Source organism: Oryzias melastigma, linkage group LG15 (assembly GCF_002922805.2).
Source record: "Oryzias melastigma strain HK-1 linkage group LG15, ASM292280v2, whole genome shotgun sequence".
Lineage (NCBI taxonomy): Eukaryota > Metazoa > Chordata > Actinopteri > Beloniformes > Adrianichthyidae > Oryzias > Oryzias melastigma.
The window spans coordinates 5,188,538-5,207,739 of record NC_050526.1 but is presented as its reverse complement, the minus strand read 5'-3'; the positions used below and the strand labels follow the sequence as shown (position 1 = coordinate 5,207,739).

General features: G+C 35.4%; 2 protein-coding genes across 3 annotated transcripts in view; both read right to left on the bottom strand.

Moving 5' to 3' along the window:
• The window catches only part of LOC112162199 (protein bicaudal C homolog 1), a 90,910-nt gene extending 82,117 nt beyond the window's left edge, over nt 1–8,793 (bottom strand). For both annotated transcript variants that reach the window (XM_036215519.1, XM_024297929.2), the window contains exon 1: nt 8,012–8,793. In XM_036215519.1, coding sequence (XP_036071412.1) covers nt 8,012–8,204 — 193 coding nt within the window. In that variant the 5' untranslated portion in view covers nt 8,205–8,793. The remainder of the gene's footprint in view (nt 1–8,011) is intronic.
• A 2,337-nt stretch (nt 8,794–11,130) lies between these two features.
• LOC112162099 (ubiquitin-conjugating enzyme E2 D4) lies at nt 11,131–15,689 on the bottom strand. The gene is made up of 7 exons (XM_024297754.2): nt 15,521–15,689; nt 14,825–14,888; nt 14,683–14,714; nt 13,888–13,965; nt 13,689–13,794; nt 11,730–11,823; nt 11,131–11,654 (listed from the first exon to the last, which is right to left on the bottom strand). The coding sequence occupies exons 1-7, from the start codon at nt 15,542–15,544 to the stop codon at nt 11,609–11,611; spliced, it is 444 nt and encodes a 147-aa protein (XP_024153522.1). The 5' UTR covers nt 15,545–15,689; the 3' UTR covers nt 11,131–11,608.
• Nucleotides 15,690–19,202: the final 3,513 nt, after the last annotated feature.

The window sequence follows — 19,202 nt, the reverse complement described above, 5'->3', positions numbered from 1 at the left end:
AAGCTTAATGGTAAAGGAAATACCTAAGTAGCTTGTAAAGAAAGTTTCCACCAGGTCGCCTACACTCACTCAGGAGAATACCTTCCTTCGGGAAAATGCAACAGAATTCTTGGGAAAAACAGACAAGCAGGTTTAAATTTGGTTAATAGGAAAATAAAAGGAATGTGTGGGTTTGACACAAAAATTCCCATAAACCCAGAGAGGCGCTGGTTTAAGATTCCATCATCATCATCCTCAATTTTTATTATTATTAAAATCACAAATTACTTATGAAAACAACAAGATTGCAAAAAATAGTTCCAGTGGATTTAGTCAAACAAAAAGAAAAAAATTATAAAAAATTCACATTATGAGCTAAACTGTAATTAATTACTATCCTGGACAAAATGACCCTAAAATGCAAAGCCATTCATAGCATTTTTCTTTCTTCTTTCTTTTTTTTAAAGTATAAATAACATGTAAGCAGAAAAATTCTCTAAAAAAAATAAACACGGTGCCACCAAACCATGACTGCCAACAATGCCTTGTGCAGTCTCTGGATAGTTTTGGTGTTAGCACTACCAAGCACTTTTTTGGAAGGAGGGTTCGATTATTTTTCTAGATTAAAGCACAAACGATGTTGCTAGCAAGACTAAGGCCCAAGAAAGACCTATGGACTCCACGATTCTTCTGGTGGAAGCTGGAACAACCGAACAATGTTTGAACGCTACAGACGGAGCCGTGAGGGAGGGAATGAGAAATAGAGGGCCTGCAGCACATTCCCCACAAGACACTCACTTCCTGTCTGGCAAAACTGCTCAGCACCGAGAAGGAGCAGGAGGATGAAGCCCTCACACATACTGATTATTGTAAAGAGCAATTCTCTGGATCAAAAAACAGCAAGAAGTGTGGATTTCTGTTCAGTAACTTTTTGCAGCCTCCCAAACAGCAATACCACCTTAAAGACCCAGTCTGATCATCTTTTGAGATATTCTAAAGGCGCACCCAGTGGTTTTTTAGTTATGGATTATGTCGTTTTTAGCCAAAATTTAAATAAGTGGAATTTTCAAGGACATCGTTTCTGCACAGGAACAGTAATTCATTGGAAATTTGCATATGGATGTGGGTGGGACCATTGGCATGGAGCAACCCCGTCCCCCCTTTCCCTTAACGTTGCTTAGTTCTCCGTTTACACTCTCTCCTGGTAGCTTACAGCCTTTCACATTCCAAACTCTATGCTATGGTCACAAATACAACTGCCGTCGCACAATAGAGAGGCAGAATCTTCAAGATTTCCTGCCAGTGAACGATGATTTTGAGAATTGTTGGTGTGGTCATGAATGTAGATGGTGGCAGTCAGGCGTGCAGAACGGGCTGCTTTTTATGTAGCAGGCGATAGCACTTGATATGAACGGCCACGTCCGGAGACATTTTCACATTACACGGTCGTACCTGGTCGTTGCCCGATTTAAGGCCCGTCACTGGACTGCCACAGCAGGACTTTAAAATGTGTCCAGGCGGCCACTGACCAATGTCAACTTTTGGAAAAACAAAATCGTCTGGTCACCGTAAAATTGTAACCATTTCTTAAAACTTCCGCAGTCATCGGGCTGCAAATGCCCGCCACTTGCCGAATTTGTTGAAAAACTTGCATTTACGTCACCACGCAGGGGCCTATTGGGTTATGTGACCGTGGTCTAAGGACAAATCCGAATTCTTCCCCTACCAGTTGTAGTGGCAATTGGAGGGGTAGTGGCGTCGAGAATACTTTTTTTTCTAAAGGAGAATGATAGAATCCGAATTCTTCCTCTACCCTCCAGCTTCTCCCTACCCCTCCAATCGAAGGGGCATTTGAGGTGAAAGGGGGGTCCAAAATAATTTTTTCAAGGGTATAGTAAAGGGATTTTTAATTCCTCCGCTGGTAGGGCGAACCTCGTCGATCTGTGCCGCGGAGAAGTGCTTTCACATGGGTACCCTCTGAAGTACACAAGTTTACATTTAAATGTAAGTAATGACTTTTTGCTTTAGCATGACTTTTTAAAGTTATAAAACTGACGTTATGTATTGTCCGAGCGCTGGCAGCACTGCATTAACATAGCTGACCGGCGGCTATTGATGATGTCATTGAGAGGGAGTAATATCTGAATTTGAAGACACTCTTTTCCCATTTCTCTACGTTTGGAGAACTGAATGTAGGATTTTATGTTTTTTGATGTTATAAAACTGACGTGTATTTTCCGATCGCTGGCAGGTAAGCTAACGCTAACTACTTTTGAAGTCATTGAGGGTTGAAGACACTATCGATATGACGATAGATATCGTGTGGGCGATAAAAAAGTGCCATTTCTCCTCTATTGTTTATATCGTTTCCAAGCTAATTTGATCAATTATTACACCAAATATGTCATTATATCAAACCCTCCAGGATTTTGTGATGTTGCGATCGCATCTAAGAACGCAAAATCAAGCAAACCCCCGATTTGTCGTGCACTTTGCAACTTTAAATTTACACTACAACTTTGACCAATCTGCCATGACAACAATCATGGATGAAGATGCAGCTTAGTGACCGTTTCCCTTCTGACTCCTTACTGAGAGTCGTGCTCCCTTTTATTATCTCTCTTTAGGCCTCTCTGAATTTTTTTCTCTTCAAAACGACGTGAACAGTCACCCCGCGGGGTGGTGGCATTTTGGTTTCACAGTTCGATTCAAGTTAAACAGCACAACAACATTGCATATAGTGATAAAGTATTTTCCTAGTGCATCTGTCACAGTAAAAAGAGTTGGAATATGAGAATGTAAAGTTTATTTCAAAATTAACATTTTTTAGGCACTTTTCAAAACAATTATATATTAGAAACTTTTCACAAAAGCTGCCACAACATCAGACATTATTTTAGAGAATAGCGGAAAATAGACTTCATTGTCGTATATCGTGATATATATCGTTATCGTGATATAAAATATTTTATATCAGGATTTTTTTCCATATCCCCCAAAACTCCATTTTAAGATTAATTTTCTAACACATATGTCTTCCATCATCAAAAAAGAAGAAATTCCACAACTTTCATTAGAGCGGGTCTTGAAAGTATTAGGAGTTATAGTATGCTATCAGCTCCCCCTACACTGAAGCTGCACTACACCATTCTACGATAGGCTATGATTTAGGCTGGAAACCAATTAGTACAATAAAGAAAATGAGTCACTTGTGCTAATTGTAGGCTGTTGTCACTGTTTCTGGGCAAACACGGCGTTAGAGTGTGTGGCCACCCTTAGCCCACTGAGTCGCAAACACATCTATGGCATCATTCTTCTACACACAAGGCATGAGGTCACACGGTCCTCACAAAAACATCAAGAAGTGAACATTCAAGAGAAAATGTTACCCTTTTCCCACACTTGCTTCACACAACACAGAAGGACAAAAGTTCTGCTCACGTAAAACCATCGTTTCAGCTTCTCATGGTTCTTTTAGGGTCTTCCAGTCATTAACATCGGATTTCTATTCCAACCTGCCAAGAGTAGAGCAGTAACCCTGAGAGAACGGAGCAATTTTGTTGTCACTTCACACCGTTAACCGATCTTAGCCCAGAGAGCAATTTCTCTGCTCACGCGAGAGACAGTAAATTAGCAATTACTGCTAATAATTTCCATTTTCTGCTAATCTAAACTGTGCCAGAACAGGAGGCAGTAAAACGCGATTTCTTCAGGGGGAAAAAAAAGTTTATTCCTTTATGCTGGAGTTTTGTTTATGTGCAAATGTGCTGGACACTCACCAGCATTTTTAATGGGCACAGAAGAGCTGCAGGGTCATTTTTACTACCCAAGGATTTATGCAATCTCGGCTTTTACCGCTCGTATCAAACTCAGGGTTTACCTTTTAACTTTTCCTGAAAAAAATGCGTTTGTCGTTGAGACCATTTTTAAAGATAAATTATGTCTTTATGTCTGTAATTTTTAGGGCTGGGTTGATAAAAATCAATTTAAGATCAACAGATCTATAAACATAAAAATATATTTAGCATATAAAACTAAAGTCTGCTAGCTTGATGCTAACATTTATGGATTTCTCATAGGACGGCTAATGCTAACACTCGGTCAAAAAAAAAAACATACATTGTTGACTAAATTAACATTTTTATAAACTCACAGGAATGTTTCTCCAAACTCTTTAAAAACTATATTTTTAAAGTAACCATTTATGGTCCAAAACGTTGTTTTTTTTCTTATACTTTCTTCTTCTGAAATAAGGTGTAATGCTATAGCGCCATCGCCGCCTAGTGGTCAAACTGAAACTCCCTCCAGGAGAAGCAGAACAATGTTTACAATGTTAATAATCTGAAGATTTTAGTTACTTTTGAGAATCCATTTATCATTGTATGCTATTAAAAATCAAAATATTTTATTAATAAATTTTACAGGATATGAACTGTATCTGATTAATATAAATATATTGAAAATATATTGTTAATTATTAATGTATTTCTAAACAAATGTGTAAACTTAAAATTGATTTGAAAAATTGAAAGAATAGAAAAAAATTGGAATCAAAAGTTTCTGGAAATTAATATAATAATTTTATCCGGATTTTAACTGAACGGAAATCTAAAGACATATATTTGCCTTTTTTTAATTGAAATTTCAATTAAGACTAAAGTTGGAATTTCACCCTTTAACACCTTTGACGCTTAAACACAAAATCTTTAACATATTCCTGTAGATTCTGAAGGAGAAAAGCGGCGTCACGTGTTAACAGTTGAAAAATTACAGTAAATTAAAGAACATAAACACTGGAGCTCTAGTATTAAACGGTTAAGTACGTTATAAATCTGCAGCATTGAAAACGTGAAATTATGCAGACATTCTCTACACGGGAAGCCATCACTAATTCTGTGATGATTTTCCTATTTAGAGGCAAATCCTCGGCTCATTTTTTGAGTCTGGCAAACACTTTGTACCAAAAAAATGATAAATAAACAGGAGTTTCTGTAAAATTGTTTCATTATGTTGCAAGTTTTTGGCCTTCGGGACGTTATGTACCACATCCAAATCAACAGCCTGTCCAATCATAACACATCCAGATGTTAAAAAGCTTTGAGATTACTGGAAGCGGCTCACTCAGTCATTACTGGGGATTTGGACTCACACGTTCGGTGCAAAGAATTATGAAGGTAGCGTTTGACTTCAGGCTAGCCGCAGAGGTCACGGCTGAGAAAGCAGAGCCTCTCAACTTTGACCTCAAACGGACCAGAGAGCGCAGGAGCGCGGCAGCCGTTTCCCCTCGGCATCGCAGCTGCAATGTCAACACCAGCGCCGTCAGCCATGATGTCACAAGGAAGCAATTGGGAAACAAGATGTTCCTGGATGAAACGCGACTCTTGAAAAGGTCGCGGAGATCGTTACGTATACAGATACTCCAGGACATAAACAGTCACATTTAGGTCAACTGCGACGTGGCACACTGCATATTCGGAAGATTTAGGGTTGGCCCCTGGTGAAGTTGTTTTCCTGGAAGAGTTAGAGATGACATGGAGCTTTGAGGAATGCACCAAGCGGCGGCGAGGCAGCAGTTTGGACTCTCTCAAGGGGAGCTACATGTGCTTTTGTGTGTGAATTTGAAAACACCAGTTTTTTGTTCACAGCATCCCCAAAAAACATCGACACACCTAACATAATGTGTTTTCTTTTCAACATCCTTGTAACTGATGGGTTTTTCAAAGCCACGTTGGGCCACTTCCCACATCCATTGAGCAAATATTACCCTCTGATGTGTTTGGAAATTACATGACCTCAACTTTGAGTACTTGATGGAATCTGCGATAGCTTATCGCCTCAGGAAAAATGACCGTATGCGCTCCAAAAAAGTGAATTACATGCAATCTGAAGTTTTTACAGAAGAATTTGGAAACACACAGGGGTGGAGCTACAGGCAAAAAGCTGCTTTGACTCAATATTAGTATCATTAATGACAATTGGGGCTTAAGTTTTGCAAAAATAAAAAAATAGTATTTTTAATGAAATAAAAAAAATACTAATAAAACTGTTAGAAATAAGTATTTGTGATCCTTTCATTTGTAATGGCTTCCATCGTCTTCTGCACCCATTCCCGTCCCAGAATTCCAGCAATAAAACCACAAATAGGTGATTCTCCTGCTCCTTTACGTAAATGTTTTTTACACTTTAAGGGATTTCAATCTTGCTATAAAAACATTCATGACATTACTGCTCATCCTTTTTGATTTAAAAAGCTTTATAGATTTTGAAATACTAAGCTAAAAATGCCCCACAGGAAATGAATGAGAACAATTTTGCAAATTCTTCAAAAACTTTGTGCAGTTTGGAACTATTATAAACAGTACTTTTTAAATAATTTGAAAATGAGCTGTTATATTAGCATTATGCTAGCTCATTTTGGTAATTTGGCATCTACTGAGGTTTTTTTGTTCATTTTAATTCAATAATTTAGCAACATGCTAACGTTTTTGGCTAATTTGTGTCTACTAAGCTTGTTAGGCTACTTTTGAGTTTAGCTAGGAACAGGCTAACGTTTTTTAGCTCATTTTTAGTTCTTTCTTGTAAGGTTTTGAGGTTTGTTAGAAACTTTTGAGTTTAATATTTTCGCAACAGGCTAACATTTTGGACTAATTTTACTAAGAATGTTTAGGCTATTTTGGAGTTTAGCTAGTATTTTAGCAATTTGCTAGCTTTTAAGCAATATGCTAACTTTTTAGGCTATTTCGGGATCTTTTTTGCTAATTCAATGTCAACTAAGCCTTTTTGGGGCTAAATTTGAGTTTAGCTCATATTAAATTAACACACCCCTCTTTTTTATTTTTTTTCCCTAAATCTGCATGTAGGGGGGATTTTTAAGCAAACTTACTAACAGTTTTTCAGAAATTTAGGACGACTTCAGCGTTCTTTGGGAAAATTTAAAGTCTTTTAGCAAATTTTGGTTTTTACAAATAGCTTTTGGATTTTCAGCAAATCCCTTCAGCAATTAAATTAAAGTAAAATCTAGTTTAGCTAGGAACAGGCTAACGTTTTTGGCTAATTTGTTATCTCCTGAGGTTTGCTAGTCTACGTTTGAGTTTAGCTAATATTTTAGCAACAGGCTAAGGGTTTTGACAAACTTTTAGGCTATTTTGGAGTTGAGCTAGTATTTTAGCAATGTGCTAGCTTTTTAGGCTAACTTGGTATCAAATACGTTTTTTTTAGGCTAACTTAGAGTTTAGCTCATATTTAATCAACACACCACGGTTTTTTCTTCAAAATTGGCATATATGGATGATTTTAAAACAAACTTACTAACATTTTTTTTTCCCGAAATTTAAGACAACTTCCGCACTCTTTCATCGTTTTTTTTTTTTAGGAAAATTTAGTCTTTTAGCAAATTTTGCATTTTGCAAATAGCTTTTGCATTTTCAGAAAATCCCTTAAACAATTAGAGTAAATTGCTGCAGCATTTTTTAGCAACCAGATTTAGCAAAAAACATTCACATTAGCATGAACACAGGGGATGCAGCTTTAATCTGTCAATGCTGAAAACGTTTGTTCCCATTGTATATTATTTATGTTTTTTAAACACAGCCAGGGCTGTTGCCTCAGTTATTCAGATGTGCTGACTCTTGTGCTGAAAACTAAGCCGTCAGAACGTTCGGGTCAACTTTAGTTTATTCTACAAATATGTTCGTTTGTGGGAGTCTGCGTGGCGACACCTAGTGGACAGAAGTGGTAAGTGTCTTTAAATTTGGGGGGAAAAATTGAAAGTTTTTTTTTTTTCATTAAATTTGTGCCTTTTGTTTACAAGCACAAGTTAAAACATTCCTTTTCTTTTTGTAAGTGGCTGTTTCAAGTTTTAGGTGTTCTGAAGTGTGAGCTTTAATTGGAGGTGGCTTAATTGGATAATTAATTGTTTCACAGGAAATGCTAAATAAAATAAAAAATAAAGGTTGGCGTCAAAATAAAGTTCTCGGGACCAACTTTTTTCACACAACGATTTGTTTGCCTAGTTTGGGCTCGTTTTCTTTACCTAACAACATGACTTCCAGCTTCTTGCGGTCCACCCGAAACCTCTCCTCCGTCCACTCCGGGTCCGGCAGCTGCAGGGGCCCGCCGAGGTCCTCCTCCGACCCCGGTAGGGGCGAGTCGGCGCTGCGCTCGCTGTTGGAGCCCTGGTCCGACTGCTGCAAGTATCCGCTTAAGCCGTCGCACTGAGCGGCCATGGCGCTCCGCGGTGCACGCGGCGTCTCCGCGCGAGCTTCACGGAGCGAAAAGCGAGCCCGGACAAAAGCGCTCGACGTCTCTCGGCTGCGTCCTCCGTCACTCGGCGGCGTCCTGGGAGCTCATCGCTGCGCGTTCGAGTCTTCTCGGCGGCGTTTCTTCAGTTTCCCCCCATCGGACGGACTTCTGAAAACAGGCAGGCGCGTCTGTGGTCTACAGAGCTGGAGGTCGATGGTCTTGGAGGAGTTTAAAGGAGTCCAGGAGCAAAGTCGCTGCTCGGGAAAGTTTCATGTGTCATCCTGAAGAAAACTGGGAAGAAAAAAAAATTCAAACTCCTCCCAGAAATTTTAGGAGCATCGACTTCTCAAATGTGTTTCCATGGAAGCCACTAGGTTTCATTTGGTCACTGCAAACACAACACTTTCATGAACAGAATCCCTGCTTTAAAAATTTGTTTTATTGTGATATTTTAAGAGTTAAAGAAGTTTAGAAGCAGGTTTTATACAAAAAATGCACATCCTGAGAAGAAAGAAATAGAATCCTAAAAGTGTGTTAAGTATGAAGAGGATTAGGGCCACAGAAAGAAAAAAAGACAGTGGAAAATTCTGACTTTATTCTCAGAAAAATCAGAATTATGGGATTAAAGTCAGAATTCTGAGGAAAAAAAGTCAGAACTCTAAGATCAAAGACAGAATTCTGAGATTAAAGTCAGAATTATGAGGAAAAAAAGTCAGAACTCAAAGATTAAAGACAGAATTCTGAGATTAAAGTCAGAATTATGAGGGAAAAAAGTCAGAATTCTGAGATTAAAGACAGAATTCTGGGATTAGATAGAATTCTGGGATTAAAGACAGAATCCTGAGATTAGATAGAATTCTGAGATTAAAGCCAGAAATATTAAGAAAAAGTCAGAATTCTGAGTTAAAAACAAAAATATGAGAACAAAAATGTCAGAATTCTGAGATTAAAGACAGAATTATGATAAAAAGAGAATTCTGAGATTAAAGATGGAAATATGAGAGCAAAAAAGTCAGAATTCTGAGATTAAAAACAGAATTATGAGGAAAAAAAGTCAGAATTCTGAGATTAAAAACAGAATTATGAGGAAAAAAAGTCAGAATTATGAGATTAAAGACAGAATTATAAAAAAAAAGTCAGAATTATGAGATTAAAGACAGAATTATAAAAAAAAGTAAGAATTATGAGATTAAAGACAGAATTATAAGGAAAAAAGTAAGAATTATGAGATTAAAGACAGAATTATGAAGGAAAAAAGACAGAATTATGAGATTAGATAGAATTCTGAGATGAAAGACAGAAATATGAGAACAAAAAATTTAGAATTCTGAGATTAAAAACAGAATTATGAAGAAAAAGAAAGTCAGAATTCTGAGTTAAAGACAAAAATATGAGAACAAAAAAGTCAGNGAATTATGAAAAAAAGTCAGTATTCTGAGATTAAAGAAAGAATTATGAAAAAAAGTCAGTATTCTGAGATTAAAGACAGAATTATGAAGAAAAAGTCAGAATTCTGAGTTAAAGACAAAAATATGAGAACAAAAAAGTCAGAATTCTGAGATTAAAAACAGAATTCTGAGGAAAAAAGTCAGAACTATGAGATTAAAGTCAGAATCCTCAGAAAAAAACCCTCAGAAATCTGATATTAAAGACAGAGTTATGAAATTGCAGTCAGAATTCTGAGATTAAAGAGTTCTGAGATGAACGTCAAAATTATGAGATTTTCCATTGCCCCCCCCCATCCTCTTTCGTTGTTAAAGGAAGCAATACAGGAAATGGGAAAGTAAAACAAGCCTGCACCATTCCCACATCACAGATTAAATCTTTATGATCTGAACAGGAAAAACTACCACAAAGATGAGAGAAAAAGGTGATTTGTGCATCAAAATGTTTTATTTTATTTATCGTTTCCCTTAAAACGATCAGGCGTTTTTCTTTAAAGTTTACATTTAGAACGTTGCAGCAGAATTTACAACTGTAACAATATCATTGTAACTTTTTGGCATTCATCGTTTATGATCCTGAAGGCTGGAAAGCGAGATTCCCCAGTTTATGGCCCGCGGGCCGGATATGGCCCTCCCCACTCCCCCAAATACCATCATATTTATTCATTTCTTTTTTCTCAATCTGGCCGATTGAGACCCACGAAAAACGCAACGTTTTATTCCACCCTTCTGCAGTCTGAACTATGATGGGAGACGATAGATTATTTATGGTTTTGGCTTTCTGGAAAAACATAAATGTTTATCCTACAAACAGACCCCGGCCCCACACCAGAGAAGAAACCAGTTATGTTCCCCTCACAAGAAAAGGTTTGGGGACTCCTGATCTAAAGCAGGGGTGTCAAAAATATGGCCCGCGGGCCGCATCCGGCCCAGTCATGAAGAGAAAAACAAGGAAGTTTCCAGCCCATTCCTGTGGCAAGTTATGGTTATTTAAATAGCTGTAATGCACAATTCGGCCACTAGGGGGAGCAAAGGGACAGAAACACCAAGATAGAATAAGAGATGAAGACATAACATTTCTTTGCAAGCATAAGATGCAGTTTGGTTCCCCGTTGTTGAGTTGGTATAAAAATGATCAGGTGTGACGCCAATTACCGAAACAAAAACAAAGCTACAAATAACAAGTTGACCATTTTGATTTTATGTTTCTGGTCCGGCCCACTTGAGATCAGACCCTGAACCAAAATGAGTTTGACACCCCTGATCTAAACCGTAAAATCATCTTTTTTTTTGTTAGCCCTTTTAAACACAGATTTAGAGCCTATACCATCATAATTTAAAATATAATTACAATTTAATGAATAATTAGCAGCCTTTGATTTCATGCATTATATCAGATGTTTAAACACACGTATAGTCATTTTTTGACCAAAGTGAGAAAATTGAATTAAAAAAAAGCAGCTTCTGAAAAACATCCAAAATAACGTTTTATTTTAATGTTCTCTTTCAAAAGACAAAAGAAAGAAGTTACTTATTTTCCAGGTTGTACAGGAAGCTCTATAAAAAGCTTAACCTAAGGCTGCCACCTAGTGGTCACAATGATGTTTGCAAACCCAAAATCACTACAGAAGAATAATAGAAAATGTACTTTTTGCTTAATGCTTTTTTAATTCAAAATGAAAAAAAAAAAAAAAATCAGCATAGTCTTATACAATAAAACGTCTAAGGAAAAATACAACCACTCCAACTCAGCACGATCAATGAACAAAACTATCAGAAGTCTTAACAATGGCAAAACAATGGTAAAAAAAGAAAAAGAAATAAAGAGTTTAGTCAAGTAAAATATTAGAAGACAAAGTGCTTCAAGCTTAAACACCTCAGCTATGACCAGTGTATATAAAGCAGTTGAACAGTACTGTCATGAGGTTTTTTCTTAAGGTCCATCACATTGCATACCTCTGGGTCCATTCTCTGGCCAGTTTGTTATACCTTTAAAAAATAAAGACATTAAAGGTTAGTGGATTTGTTTGTTCTTTTTCTAAAGCGTGATAACTTCACACGTACTTTTGCCTGTCTGATTTGTAGATGTGTGCAATATCGGGGACCAGAGGATCGTCTGGGTTTGGATCACAAAGCAAAGAGCAAATGGAAAGTAAAACTGGAAGAAAAGAGGAAAATAATTAGAGTGTAAAAAAGTTTAATTTATGAGTGTGCAGAGTATGTCTGTGGTTTAGAACGACTAAGCTACAGCTGAATGAATTAATTTAAATCAATTTTACGTAAATAATAAAAGGTAACCAAACTAATTGTAACCAAAATTTGTACAATACGTATTTTCTAAATGTCCGTCCTGGTTTTATTTGTTTTCCCCTCTTAGATCAAAATCATATGGATGATATTAAACAAGTTGTGGATTATTTCTCGCTGATAACTCGGTCATAGTTAGACGAAGGTTTCAGTTCATTAAAAGCTGCTTGTTTGATTATGGAGGTAATTAAGATTTATGCTAATGCTAACGTTAGCTTTTCACGACTGGATGAGACGTAGATCTACAGAAGATCTTCTCTGCCCAGTTAAAGTTGATTACATTTCCGTGTTCACAAAATCACTTAAAACACTAAAGTCAGACAACTTCAACGTGTCTTACAATAAAGAAGAACTAATAACTCTTGTGTTATTCTCTGACGTAGCTCCTCTTTGCTGTTACTCATAACCATGTCTGATCCCTGCGGGATAATAAAGGTAAACAAGGATAAAAATAATTTTTAACCATCAAAAAAAAACAAAACATTCCTATTTTTACAATTATCCCTTAAAAAACCCAGAAAAACAACAACAAAATTACAACAACTAAGTTAAAACACAACATTGGCTGCTTCTATTCCATGTGGCAAACATGAATTTCCACCAGTTTTAGTGATTAAAACACGTGCGAATAACATCAAGCAAAATAAAAACCGTTAGAATAATATCTGCTCATATGAAAGGTCAATATTTTCAATAGAACCTCAAATATTGAAGGATTATTCAAATTTGTATTTAGATTAGAGAACGATCTAAGACAGGAAATGAAAATACAGTTCAGCAGGACATTCATAAAACAAATATTCAACCTTTTTGTGTTGAAATTGGTAATGTTATCTTTTATTATTTACGTAAAAATGTGTTAAACGGCGTTCAGCTGTCAGCTTTGCCGTTCTAAACCCGAACAACGGAAGTAACGGTTCACATTTTCAGCCTGTCGCCATTTTGTCTGACGTCACCGTTTAAAATATATATTAAAAAATTAAAAACATACAAAAAATAAGAGATTTTTGATACATTTTCTCAATAAATAAAGCATAACGCCTTGAAATGTGGTGTTTTATATGGGGAAATATTCTAATTTTACATTAATATATGCTAATATTTGCTAATCTAATTGTGTGGCAAAAAAGAGGACAATTTTCTGTGTATCTTATTTTTGTGCAAAAAATGTAAATATCTTTGCTGAAATGTTTATTCAGAAGGAATTTTTAAAAAATATCATTCTGTAAAATAAATTCTGGGATCCTCCAGAGACATCCCAGGTGACGGATGAGTGAGAACACCGAGATGCAACATTTACGAGTCTCTTCTTGCTGAAATGTTCTTGCTACTTTGTAACAATTCCAAAAATTGACTAACAGGAATATAACAGTTCATCAATATGTGGCTGTTAGTACTATTTTTTTTAAAATAATCTCAATTATTAACACACCCAGCAATCAAATACCTTCATTTTGTTTTCAAATACAACTCAAAGCTACATATTTTTTGCATTATAATCTAAGTTCTCAGACACAAAAGTAAAATATATGTTAAATTCCAGGATTTACATGTTAAAACAGACTGATTATTGAAATTATACAATCTTTAAATTGATACACTTCGTTAAAAGAGATTTCTTGATAAATTAAAAATGTGCCTATAAAATAAAAAACAAATAAAAAAGTAGTGGTGTTGTTGTTTTCCTGTTCTAACAGACATAAAGGCTTCACTCACCCTTTGATATTGTTAGTGCAGGAGACCACTGCGATCTCAGGATGTCAAGGCAAATGCTACCGTTGCTGTTTATGTTTGGGTGGTAGATTTTTGTGGTAAAGGCGACCTGAGGAAATAAAAAAAAAAAGCAAACTAATTATGCCAAAAAAAAAAAACCCTTATTGTGTGGCATTCAATCAATAAATAGAAGTGCTTTTACCTTTGGTGGTTTAAAGGGATAGTCGGTGGGGAAATGTACAGAAAGAAAAAAAACTCCTCCATGATAAGGACTGTCATTCTGAAAAAAATATATATATATAAATATTAAATAATTATGTCTTAATAAATCTTTTGACAATAGGGAGTGGAGTGTAGTGGTGCCACAAACAATTATTTTAATAGTCGACTAATCATCGATTATTTTTTCCGATTAGTCGACTAATCAGGTCATGTGTGAACTGGATGTAAAGCATCTTAACCATCATTAGCTTTAAACTTACTAAAAACTAGATATATAGTATTACCTGCAATAATGCTAGTGTGAATGCTGTAAGCTGAATGTGACTGCTAAAGATGCTAGTGCTGATAGCTGGAAACGCTGAAGCTGAAAGCCAGCTAAACTATTAGCTAAATGCCAAATTAGCCTAAAAAACTGAAAAAAAAATCCTAAAATAGACAAAATAGCTAGCATGTAGCTGAAATATTAGCTAAACTCAAAAATAGCCTAAAAAACCTTAATAAATGCCAAAATAGTCCAAAAAGCTAACACTGTGTCATTTTAATTTTACTGCACTCCAACTATAATAATACAAAGTGACGACTAATTGACTATTTAATTAGTCTTAGACTATTTCAATAGTCGATTAGTCGACTAATCGTGGCAGCCCTGGTAGATTGAACCAGTTTGAGTTCAGTACGTAAAAGAAAAGGATGAAAACACTATTGTCTAAAGATCCAGAATCAGCTCGGTTTTAGAAAAAAGTACATAAAGGAAAGAAATCTAGAAAAATCTCACCGGTCCTGTTATGGTCGCTTGCCAGTGAAACACTAAAGGAAACAAAGATAAAAGAAAAAGCCTTTATTTTGAAGGGTCTCCTTCCAATAAGTGATGTAGATCAAAGAAATACATGTTATAATGTGGACATGTTTACACTTACTGTCTTCTCCTACAGGTCCAGCTGAACAGGAGGCAGGAGGATCCCTCTGCAAGTCATTTAACTCCTGGAGATAGTAACAATAATATGTAAGATTACAACAAATTGGTATAAAACTCCATTTTGAACAACAGCAATAGAGAGAAAGTGAAATAATATTAAGAAACCTGAAAGTTAGCTCGAATGTTTTTGTTGTGAATCATTTTCTAGGCCATTTTACTGATAGCAAAGTTAGCTTTTAGTTTTGGAGCAAGTTAATTTATAAAACCAAGGGGGTGAAAAATGGTTTTCAATATTTGATATTCAGTCCAGAATGTGATCATATAACCCTGGATTGTTGGGATGGTTGCTCCTGTTGTTTACACGATGTGCTAGCTTTTTCTAGGCAACCAAAACAAACTACGAGCCCACAACAGGAAACGCCGTTCTAACCGCTAATTATACGAACGACTAACTAACTTTTAATGTTTTTAAAATAACCAAATATTGTCGTCGTTTCTGGAAAAAATAGTGACATGAAAAGGTTTGACGAAAGACACTTTATTAGCCGTTTTAGAGCATTTTTAAAGGCTACCATAAGAGCCGACCGTGCGGTTAGCAAAGATGCTATTAGGCGACTCGCTAACGTAACACAGGATTTTCCTGGCTGTAAACACGAGGAAAAAAAGAAAAAAAACTGCGAAAAGACGATGTTCTCACCTTCTGTATTCTCTTCAAAGCCATGACAAGTCCTTCAGCCGGGTCGTGGAACGCTACGATTTAAACTTTGACAGCTGTCAGCCACAACTACGCCCACTTTATACCGACTCGGTGTTATTTGGTTCGACAAACTGATTACTTCTCTTTTGTTTCCGCGTTTTTGTTCGGCGACGAGCGAACCGGTGGATTATGGGTAGTGTAGTCCGTGACTTTTGCGGTAGAGAGAGAATACAAAAAATACAAACGACACACACATAAAATAAAATAAAATAAAATAAAATAAAATAAAATAAAATAAAATAAAATAAAATAAAATAAAATAAAATAAAATAAAATGAAATAAATGAAATGAAATGAAATGAAAGAAAAGATAAAATAAAATACAATAAAATGAAATAAAAAAATTAAATAAAGTTAAATTAAGTGGCAGAAAACAAGCTTATAGATTAATTAAATTGGTGTTCAATTACTGATGTAATTTTTTATTATGGACATAAACATACAAAATTACATTAATATAATAGAATTAAATTAAATAGACTAGTATTTCTTTAAATCTGTCAATAATTTAAACATAGCTGTTTGAGATTGCTAAATGTACTGAAAATAAAGACTAAAACACGAAAAATAGCTAATAAAATAACTTATAACATAACTTTTTAAAAATATTTAGACTATTTTTTGACTTCATTGTGTATTAAACCTTACTTTTAAGTATTCTGAGTATTTTCCCTCTTACTTAACTGTAACTTATTTGACAAAATGTCAAGCAAAGATTAATTAAAGTTTAGGTAATTCAGAAAAACACAATGGTTAAAAACAAAATAATTTTTTTAATACAAGATGTTAAAATGACCCCCCCTCCCCCCAAAATGAAATAATGATGATTAATTAAAAAAAAGTTTTTGCATTTTTAAATTCCTGATTTATAAAGATCTAATTTGTATTTTGTGTCCACAAACTAATTGCAGTTTTGCTATTTTGATTTGGAATGTGCTTAATTTGTTTTTTTTTCTTTTAAGGTAATTTGACAAACTTAATGCCAATAAACACTTCCATGCTGTTTTTAATGGCATCAGTTTTTCTAAATAAATAAATAAAAATACATACATATATATATATATATATATATATATATATATTTAAAAACAACAATTCACAAAGTTAATTGAAATTCTAACAAATAAGGAGGCTTTCACGAATCTCAATTAAAACTTTGACTTAAAATGTCACAATCAAATTATCTTTTTGAAGTGAAATGCTGATTTATATTTCAAAAACAAATACATTTTGAGTTGGACTCCTGCATGAAATATTTTGGTGTTATTAGTGAGTTTTGTTAAATGTTATGTTAACAGTAAAATAACAATATTTTTAATCACCAATAATACATTTGATTACAAAAAAGTGACTGAAACCTGCTAAAACTAATTTGGTTTATTGTTTGGATCGATACAATGAATTTCCTAAACAATTTTCTAAAGTGTTTATTTTAATATTTGATCTTCCAGGAAGCCTATTTTTAGGGCGAATTAACTGTGAATGAAAAATTACCTAATCGGAGTTTTCATTACATTAACCCATCTATAATCACAGTGAGGGAGTCATGAAAAGATCAGATAGATGACACGAGCTCCATCACAACTTGTTTTTTCTGTCTTTGCTTTCGACGTTACTATGACAACACTTTCATGATATTTATACGGGGGTATTTTTGCAGCTCACTGGGAAAGTGGACATCATGTTTGGTCAACCTTGTGCTGAGCCCGAGTCCTGAGAGAGTGAAGCGGAAGGGAGGACATAAGACGGTTTAGACACACACAGTGGCAGACGGGGCACATCTGCCATCTCTCACGCCTGAACTGCTGCATACTTCAAAGCTTCAAAAGTCAACAAATTAAGAGGTCGGGTAGTCCGATTTTCCTTTCGGTTTCTTTGCAACTTTGTGACAGTTTTTGAAAAAAATGTCACTAAAACAGAAAATGAGGAAGAGGTCACAGTTCCTGCACTGAACAGTTATTATTATCATTAGTAAAGTATGAATTCAGCTTCGTTAGGATGACAATTCTACAAAAGCTAACCCAAGGATTTATCACTAATAAGGCTCTCGCCTTGATGAAAGCTTTTTGTCTCAAGGTTATTGCATTTTATTTTATTTTTTAAACCCATTTTCCCAATAAAAACGAAATATGTAATTAGCATAAGAAAAAAAAGCACAAACAAGGGAAAAAAATGTGATGTTAAAGGCCCATTCCAATTACATTTGTGTTTTTGGTGTATTTATTTAATAAAAAGGGACAAATATAGAAACATTTAAGATTAAAACTGCATTTCTGAGTATTTCTTAATTAAAATTTAATCCGGAGCAGATTAAAAAAATGTGTGTAAATGCTCTTAGTTGCAGCAAATGAATAGACAAAATGTTCTGCTCCATTCTGATGCATCCAATTGCAGACAAATAGATCCATTAAAAGAGATGATGGGATGTTAGTGGAGGCTTACTTCCACATTAATGGTCCTGCTCAGATTTTGTACTGTAAAAACTGAAACTTTGGATCAATTAACAAAAGTTCTGTAATTTGTTACATTTGAAGATACTACTTTTTATCAAATTAAATTTTCCATTTGCATAAGCCATCAACTAAAACATTTAAAACTGATGATTTTAAATGTAACAAATGCGGAACATTATTTAACCCTAAAGCTCTATCGTCGGGTGATTTTCACCTAAGCACAAGTATTCACATGAAGTTCATTATGTTTGAGTTTATTGGTCTCTCGGTAAAGTCTCACATGTCCCAGGAATGAGTGGACAAAAGGCCAAGTCTCCATATTTATTAATATTATTTTTTTTAGGAATTTCTTGTTCTCAAATTCCTATTTTTTCAGTGATTTTCAAGCATATCTTCCAATGTTTTCATTTTCCATTTTGTGACAAATACCACAGTTGAAAATAAAAGAAAACTACTACTAATGGATGCGTTCATCTTTAGTCGACTTGATTACTGTAACAGTGTTTTATGATGAAGGACCACCAAAAAAATCCATCAGGAAACTGCAGCTTATTCAGTAGACCACATCAGTCCAGTTCTGAGGTCTTTACACTGGTTACCTGTCTGCCAGAGGATAGACTTTAAAGTTCTGTTACTGGTTTATAAAGCTTTGAATGGTTTAGCACCAAAATACATGACTGACCTCCTGACCCAGTATGTACCAGCCAGACATCTCCGGTCATCTGGATCCGGTCTTTTATCAGTTCCTAAAGTAAAGTATAGTATCTGGTGAGCACCATATGGTATCAGATAGTATCTGGTGAGCACTAGTTAGTATCTGGTGCGCACCAGATAGTATTTGATGACCACCAGATAGTATCTAGTGAGAAACAGATTGTATCTGGTGAGCACAAGATAGTGTCTGGTGTGCACCAGATAGTATCTAGTAAGCACCATATGGTACTTGGTGCGCACCAGATAGTATTTGATGAGCACCAGAAACTATCTGGTGCTCATCAAATACTATCTGGTGTGCACTAGATAATATCTGGTGCTCATCAGATACTATCTGGTGCGCACCAAATACCATATGATGCTCACTAGATACTGTCTGGTGTGCACTAGATAATATCTGATGAGCACCAGATATTATCTAGTGCACACCAGATAGTATCTAGTGAGCACCAGAT